The sequence below is a fragment of the Labeo rohita genome, chromosome 2 (assembly GCF_022985175.1).
Source record: "Labeo rohita strain BAU-BD-2019 chromosome 2, IGBB_LRoh.1.0, whole genome shotgun sequence".
In the NCBI taxonomy this organism is placed as follows: domain Eukaryota; kingdom Metazoa; phylum Chordata; class Actinopteri; order Cypriniformes; family Cyprinidae; genus Labeo; species Labeo rohita.
Genome location: NC_066870.1, coordinates 2317474 through 2326636, shown reverse-complemented (window position 1 = coordinate 2326636; position 9163 = coordinate 2317474). Strand labels below are relative to the sequence as shown.

At 34.0% G+C, this 9163-nt stretch overlaps 1 protein-coding gene across 1 annotated transcript; it reads right to left on the bottom strand.

The window, feature by feature from the left end:
• Positions 1–3258: 3258 nt before the first annotated feature.
• polr2d (RNA polymerase II subunit D) lies at positions 3259–5694 on the bottom strand. The gene is made up of 4 exons (XM_051125749.1): positions 5484–5694; positions 4819–4999; positions 3826–3921; positions 3259–3509 (listed from the first exon to the last, which is right to left on the bottom strand). Exons 1-4 carry the CDS (start codon positions 5551–5553, stop codon positions 3431–3433), a joined length of 426 nt encoding a protein of 141 aa, XP_050981706.1. The 5' UTR covers positions 5554–5694; the 3' UTR covers positions 3259–3430.
• Between the last annotated feature and the right edge of the window lie 3469 nt (positions 5695–9163).

Here is a 9163-nt window from a genome sequence, read left to right as displayed (position 1 = left end):
CCTGCCTGGCTGTGGAAGAAAGCTCACAATTTCATCAAGGGCCCTTAGCAACTTAGTCAGGACAGCTAAGAACCCCCGTGTGACTGCAAGACAGCTACAGGTTGACATGATGAAGGCTGGTACAAGTGCTTCAGTGGCAACTATAAGACGTGCACTGAATAATCAAGGACTTCATGGCCGGACCCCAAGACGCACTCCACTCTTGACCTCAAGGAACATCAGGAGTCGACTAGAATATGCCAGGAGGAATTTGGATAAAACTACAGAGTTCTGGGAGACAGTTCTATGGACTGATGAAACCAAACTGGAACTTTTTGGACATATGGACCAGCGGTATGTCTGGCGTGCAAAAGGTCAGGCTTATGACCAGAAGAATACCATCCCCACGGTCAAGCACGGAGGTGGGTCAATAATGATGTGGGGCTGTTTTTCTGCGGCAGGAACCGGCAATCTTGATTGTGTACCTGGCATCATGGATTCCCAGAAATACCAGGTCATTTTGAAGAAGAACGTGATGCCTTCTGTTGACAAATTAAACCTTGGTGATCATTGGATCTTCCAGCAAGACAATGATCCCAAGCACACCTCCAAATCAACCAAAGGAAAAGATGCTGGAATGTCCTGGAGTGGCCTTCTCAGTCACCGGATTTAAATCCAATTGAAAATCTCTGGTGGGATTTGAAGAAGGCGGTTGCAGCACGGAAGCCGTCAAACATCACTGAGTTACAGGCTTTTGCACGTGAAGAATGGGCAAAGATTCCAATCGAGAGGTGCAAGAAGCTTTTCAGCACTTATCGAAAACGCTTGTTAGAAGTTATAAAAACTAAAGGGCGCTCCACAAGGTACTGAAGCTGGGGGTTGAATAATACTGCACATGCTCATGTGTTACAAGACTTACAATTTTCATTTGAACTTCAAAGTTAAGTCAACTTCTGTTGTCAAAATAACTCAAATATGTATCAATAAATATTGTTTGTTATTTCACGAGGTTTTTTTTTTTTTTTTTTTCCATTTATTTTCATTATCTTTCATCAACATCACTATATTGTCTATTGAGGTTTGGGGGTTGAATATTTCTGATTGCAAGTGTATATGCACTGAATTAGTTGGTGTACTCGTCTAAACGTACTAAATCCAGCTTGACATAGAAACTGAAACCTGTTTCAGCAGTCTGTAAAAGGAATTAACAAAACGATATTATTTAAACATATTTAGCTTAAGCTAAAATCTGTTTCTTTGAGTTATATCAGTCGTATTTTTGCAAATTGGTGTGTCTTACCACATTATTTTAATGGATAAGGCTAGAAGGAATACAGCTCTAGCTACTGGGCATGCGCACATCAATCTAACGTTATTTTTGTCACACTGTGCAACAATAAAACTGTTTTTGTATTATAGTAATGGCTAGGTTTAGGGTTGGGGTAAGTGTAGACATTAAAAAAAAAAAATAAATAAAAAAATAAACAACACAATTCAATAGGTAGAACAATTCATTTCATATGCTCCAGGATGTCCCTCAAAAGCACAATCTAAATGGAAAGTATGTTTTCCGGACTCTGATTTGAAAAACTCACGGACTTCTCCTCACAGTTTTTTTATTCCAAGTAAAATTAAAGAACTCCATTTCAAAATTGTTCATGGATACTACCCTTGTAATCTATTCTTGAGCAGGTTCTCTGAAAATATATCTTCTTTGTGTTCATTTTGTAATACTGATGAAGAATCTGTTTTACATCTGTTTTGTCACTGCCCATTCTCCAAGTCTTTTTGATCAAGAGTTACCATATTAATATATTTTTGTTGTAACAAAATGATAGAAATGACAGAACCTATAATTTTTTTGTCTGACTTTCATTCTAAAGACAGTAATCTTGTCCATACTGTATTATTGCTTTGTCTTCTGGGTAAATTTCACCTTCATAAAGCCAGAACTATTCATTGTAAACCTAACTTTAGATTGTTTTCATCTGATTTAAAGTCTTTTTTTTTTTTTTTTTTTTTTTTGCCTCTTTTAACAATGTGTCCAAACCATTGAACTCAAAGGCTTCTAAAACTTTTAAAATCCTTGAGTCAGTTGTACAACATCTTTGAGTTTTTTTTTTTTTTTTTATTTTGCTGTCCGTATGCCCCGTGTTACATCTTCATTATTGTATTATTTGAATTTGCAAAAAAAAACACAGACAAAAACAAAAAAAAAAAAAAAACAATTCATTTCATTGTTAGTTTCCAGTCGGAGCTGTATCCCTTCTAGCTATTTTAACACACTGGTTTGTAGTGCAAACCATCTTACCGTGTACTGAACTGGAAGTCTCAACCACCATAGGTTTACTTCCGAGTTGAAGAAAAAGGTGGATTTAAAACAAATTATAACAAAACGTTATATAGTTTTATCTGTTAACAGTTTGTTTTTAGACTTTTTTTTTTTTTTTTTTTTTTTTTTTCAAAAAATTAAATTTATTTTTCAGGAATTAAAAAAAGAATTAATAAATTATTAATTTTTATTACAACTATAGTCAAACTCAAGCTTTTTCTTGTATGTGTTAAAGTGTTGCTTCACCTTCAGGAATTAAACTTTTCAATAGTGGCATGATTATTTTGGCAGTTATAATTTTAGGTCATTTTTACTGGGCAGATTCTGTACTGATACATCTTTAAAAAATTGCACATACATTAAGTTGTTTATTTAATTGCAAATATTAATGTGCTCAATAGTGACAAGACTGGAATACATTTACTTCAAAAACATGTAATTTAAATACCATAAAAATCAGGCTCATTTAATTAAATCAGGCTCAACTGACAAACTTTTGGTGTTTCAGTAGCAACAAGAAAGTGAGGCAAAAACACTTTTAATATTTTTTATTACTGATTTTTTTTTTTGGTCATTTAAAAATAAATGTTAGTTTATGCTTTGGGTTTAGATTATAACATATTTTTATGAAAAAGTCAATATCTAAATTAATATCCTTAATGGGTTTTTTTTTTTTTTTTCATTGTGGGACTAAAGTTCAGTTCAAATTCAGCAGAATGATCCAAAATCGTACAAAATATATGTACGATTCTTACTTCGATGACTGATGTGCCTTAGGAATACTTAACTACGTAAAGGTGTATGGTGTTCTCAAATATAATTTTTAAAATATCTATTTTTTGTATTCTTCAAATTTTTAAATTTCTCTGATTTAGAGTTGCATTTCTATTATGTAACTGTTATTGACTGCATATTAGGCTGCAGCTGCATGACATTGAGATACACTGTCAATTTTATCAAAAACACTTTTATTTTTCAAAACAACAACACATTAAACAACTACATAAAGGAACAATTGTGGCAAAATATAAAGATGTAAAAAGCAAAGAGAAAATGAGGGCCTAAAGAGCCATTAGAGAAAGCAAAGTAAATCATTATGGCTGAAAGACGGATGGAGGTTCAGTACTGGAAGCTGCGCTTTGTCTGAATGTCATCCAGGATTTGCTGTAACTCCTCATCCTCAAACCGGCCTTCCAAACTAGACAAGAAGAGGGAAAAAAAAAAAAAAAAAAAAACAGCTGATTGTAATTTTTAGTTCAACAGTTTCATTAAACATCAATCCAAATGTGATGAATGCACTGTCTAAAGACAACGCTCCTATAGTTAAAGATTAGCTAATAAGCTGTTAACAACATAGTAATTACTGTTCAAAGCATCTAGTTTCAGACTGATGATTAAATGACTCTAAGATCCCCATGTGAGATTTGTTTCTCTGTGTTTGTATATAATAAAAGCTGTGATGGTCACACACTAAGCAAAACATCACATCATTATGACTTGAAGCTCCAGCTCACCTGGGAATGAGGGCTTTTGCCTCCTCTGCAGCCTCTGGACACAGATTGGCTAAACTTGCCAACTCAAACTTGTGAAGCTTCTTCTGGAGAAGTAAGCTGTGAAACACGCCCACAGTTATCATTCATATGAATATCATATTCACTAAATAACATTGAAATGAACAAGTACAAGTACAAGGAAAAACAAAATCTCAGAAAGATACAATGTAATTTATATTAAGAATTTGGGAAAAAAAAAATCCACATGTCCCATTATTTTCTATTGTCACTGCTGATATATTCAGGGCTGCATGATAAATAAATAAAATCAGTATCACGATAAGGCTTAGATCCATTGTCAAATTTAACTAAATGGTGATTAAATGCTCAATGGTTTACCATTTGAAACTGAAAAAATTCAAACATAAATATTAGTATTGTAACTTTACAGCAAAACAATAAAACTGTTTTATTATGTAATTTTTAGTATTTATTTTAAAATATTATTACAGCGTATTTTTTATTTTGTTCCATGTTTTCATTTCATAATAATCACAACTAAAAAGAAAAATGAATGGTCATACTGGTCAAAAAACAGTGGGATTGTGGCCTCTTAAAAACTTAAGATCTCAAAACGAAAAAATCTGAAAGTGTGTCGAGTTTTTTTTTTTTTGTAAATCCAAGTATGAACACCCACATTTTTCAAGTTTTTTTCCCCCCCAAATCATTCAGCCCCAAAATGATTTTGTGCTCAAAAAATATATAAATGAATAATAATAATAAAGTATTTTTCCAATATCATACAGCCCTAGTGTACATCACTACTTTTGTACTGCTGTTCCTACTCTGAACAAGTGGAACAACTGAATTCAGAACCACACACTCTTACTATTGTTGCCTTAAAAAAGATATACAATAATATGAGTAGCATGCAGTTCTGAATTCAGTATGCGTCACCATAATAATAATAATGTGTGCTGTGTGTTCTAGGCAGTTTGTACAGAGCGTGCTGACCTGCGGACACTAGCGATGGTCTCTCTGTTCTTGAAGCGGCTGAATCTGGCAGTGTAGTTGAGTGTCTTCATGAAGACCTCTGACAGCTCCTGCTCGTCCTCCGCACTTTCGTTCTGCTGCTTGCGATGCTCCAACAACATGTGAACCTCCGAGTTCAGCAGGGTCTCTGCGTTCTCAAACTCTGAGACAAATCAAACATCAGTCAGCTTACTTCATTCACTTAGCATACAAACAAAACACAACAAAGCAATATAAAAGATCTATCTGAAAATACACAAGTGTGAGGGTATTTTTAGTGCTGAAGGTTCATATTTTGAGATTTCAGTAAGAACTAAAGAATAAAACAATTATTAAAGACAATAAGAACAAAGAAACAAAGTACAAACATATGGGCAAATAAATACAATAAAACAAACATGCAAATGCAATCAAGAAATTCAACACGCAACATGACAATGCATTCTGACAGCCAATTCAAAACACAAGGTAACAAGATCGCAGTTTAGAGAAAGCTGTGCGAAGTGTATGAAAGGTATGAAGAGAGAGAATTATCACAGTATACAAAACATATGGTAGCTATATGTGCAACTTTAGAAAACACGGATTTGAGACGCGCACGTTGTATATGATGGAGAACCGATGCGATGAGTTTGTAATCTTCTCACCTTTCGGAAACATGAGCTGAGACGCGTCCTCCTCCACATCTCCCACATGCGCTGCTCCTCCTGCCGCCATCACACAATAAATATAGTCACCGTACAGTGAATATGAGTAAACCTTCACTGTTTACTACATACAGTCACATAACTACACCGCACACTGTCTACAGCGCCGCTTTGAATGATACACATTCTACTTCCGGTCAAGCGCGAAAGCAAAAAAAGTACGAGAGGATTGACGCACAGCGCCACCTAATGCACTGTTGTTGAACATCTCCTCAGTTTTAACGTTCTTGTAGAAAACTGTAACATTTTATTTGCTCGCGTGTGGACAGGCACAAGATTTTTGGAATGAAATAGAGAATCTTCTACAAATATGTATTTATTTTTAAAGTCATTACTGCATTATAATTGCATGGCTTTAAATGAAATGGGATTCTGGAAGTCTACCTTGAAATACTACTACTACTACTAATGATAATAATAATAATAATAATAATAACAATAATAGTAGTAGTGATAATAAGTAATACGTAACCAATATTTTTTTAGAATATATTTTTTTAATTTAATATTATATGTTTAGTCATTACTTTGCACCTTTTTTGTTGTTATATATATATATATATCAGTGGCGATTTCTTTAAGACTGCAAGGGAAGCTCAGCTTCCCCTATAATGTCACAAAATTAATGGTCAAATTATGTACTATTGTATTAACATTTTATTGACTAAAAATGCGTTAGAAAACGTTCATCTCAAAGACGAGTTCGTTCAGAATCAGTTAGATATAGCAGGTCGGCTGACTTGCTATATCTAACTATCTAACTTCTCATACATTCCCGTAGCGTCACAGTGCATTTCCCCGTTGAAGCCCAGCGTCCATTGACTTCAATGCGGCTGCTTTGAACGTTTTTTTTCAGTGCTTTGAAACTAGACGGTCATTGGATAAACGCTGCGATTATGTCCCGCCCACGGACGCTCAGCGTCTCTGGGGGTGAATGAGGAGCAAATGAGGAGTGGGCTGGCCTGGACTCCGAGCTTCTGCGTGATGATTGGAGGGTCTGTCGAAAGATTGCATCTCCTTTTGACTGACAGCGATTTTGTACTATAAGGAATCGCTGAAGCTATTCGCGCTCAGTCCCATCGCGGATTTCTCAAGTTCAGTCGAAATAAAAACTGCTGCAACCTATTTCTTTATATTTGCTTGGCGAAATTGCTTGATTTTCATCATACATTTCACACAATTATACACCACATTCCTTGTTTCACTTTTACAGAGTTTAATATTTTTTTTTAGATCGTTCATTCATTCATTCATGTTAATATTTAATGTAGTAATCAATATATATATATATATATATATAGATTACTACATTAAATATTAACATGGAGGATTAAATATATAACATGGAGGATATATATAAATTAATATATATATATATATATATATATATATATATATGTAGTAATCTTGAAAAATTTTAACATAACATAATGAAACCTTATATTTCTATTAAAATACTTTATAAATAAATAAATAAATAAATCTCCATAATAACCTTATTTAAATTGCAAAATATTTATACTATATAGTAGCATCTGACTAAAAGAAAAAATACATCATATTTTGCATAATAAAACTAAAGCTTTTTTTTTTACGATTGTTTGCATTGTGACTTACTTATGACAATAAGGCACATTCTTGTGAATAAATAAATAGACAATTTTATGATGTAGGCCGAAAATGAGCTTCCCCTATTTGACAGACCAGTAGCCGCCACTGATATATATATATATATATATATATATATATATATATATATATATATATATATATATATATATATATAATACTTTAAGCCAATCAAAATGAAGTAAAGCGTATTGTTCCGCCTCTTGACGTTGTTGATAGGATGAAGCCAGAGAAGCGGCATCACGATCCCAGAGACGTCAACGGCTCTTCGCGATCCTAGTCGACGAAATGCGGTTGAGATTATGAAAACGTTTGAAGATTACATTGGATTACTTTATGAACTTTCCCTGGATGTCGTGGTGAGTTGATATTTTGAGTAATTAGTTTTTAATTAGTTTGGCTTAGCTATGTGCTATTTACTGTAAATCTTAACAGCAGATCAAAATTACACTTTAAAGGCATAATCTTATAATGACTTCATTGTCAGTAAAATATAAATCTTTAGATATTTTTTATATGAAAATGTTTTTTTTTTTTTTTATGTTGTTTAGAGTTAGAGTTTTAAGTATGCACGTAAGAACCGAGTATGCACTTGCGATGGACATTAAGGCAAAAAAAAAAAAAAAAAAAAAAGGTAATTTCATCAAATGACGCTGATTGGGCACATCAGGAACCAAAAAGGTTTGTTCTTGTACATCAAACAAGCACTCGACAGGGCTCGACAATGAGGACTGATGGCTTTTTTATTTAACCTGTATGTTCTTAGTGTAACCTTTCTGTGTAATAATTCATTAGACATAACTTTAAAAAAAAGAGAGTAAACTAATGAAGACAGAAGGAGAGATGGTGCATCTGCAACTGGGTACTGAAAAGACTGTAAGAGGAAACTTGTAGTGGGAATGGCTAGATACTAGGCACTGCGTTCTCAAGTGCTGTCAAAATAAAAGCTGCTTCTAACACTTATGGCACAACAGGACAATTTATCGGCCAGTGCAGATCATTAAAACATGGTAAGGAACCTAATGAAAGCAGTGAAGAGATGATTATAAAAATGTGAATTGGAAATAAATCATAACCCAACCAATCGATCATCTATCAAAATAAATAAATTAATTGATTGTTTTGTGTTGTTAGTAACAAGATAAATCGTGATTTCATGTGAGTAGGTATATTCATTAATGTATATATTTTCAAAACATATCCAATTTCATCTGGAATTTATATTTCGGCAGTTCTTACAACCACAGGTTGTACAGTGTTGTGACATTTGCGAAAAAAAAATATTTTTAAACAAAGTACCTAGCAGATAGATAAATTTAATTCTCACAACTGTTGCACATCATATAAATATTCAAATATACTGTAAAAAGATGACTTTAAGAATGTATGCATTGCTCACTCACAGAGGTTTTTGGACAAGAATATACCAATCTATCCACCTTTTTAGGCTTCAGACAAGAGTGATGCCAAGTGACGATATTGCCACTTGTACTAAAAAGACTCTGTAAGAGAAAACTTGTAGTGGGAATGGCTAGATACTAGCTTAGCGAAACATGGAAAACTTGCATGCATGTGGATCTTCCTCTTTGTCTATGGAAGGTGTTAGCAGATAGTAGCTTAATTCTGCTTCCACAGCATCCTTATTCCCAGAGGAATAACTCTTTAATGCAGCTTCTCTCTGTTTAAAGAAACTTATTTTTGTCTTTGACTGGGACTTCAACAGCTTCGGTCCCCTCTTCAGTGCTGTTGCTTGATATCTCCTCCTGGCATCCTTCACTGATGCTGCTCTGGCCTTGATTTGGGGCTTGTTGCACTGATGGAGTCTGGGGTCCTAACCCACATCTAGCAGCTCCTGAGTAGCTTCATCGTTATATTTCTTGATGATGTAGTAACATTTTTCAAAGTCATGGTCATGCCTCTGTCTTCCTTTTGTATTAGTAGTATTGAAGTTTTCATTAAGAACTGGCTTCATATAGGAGACACTAACGTGG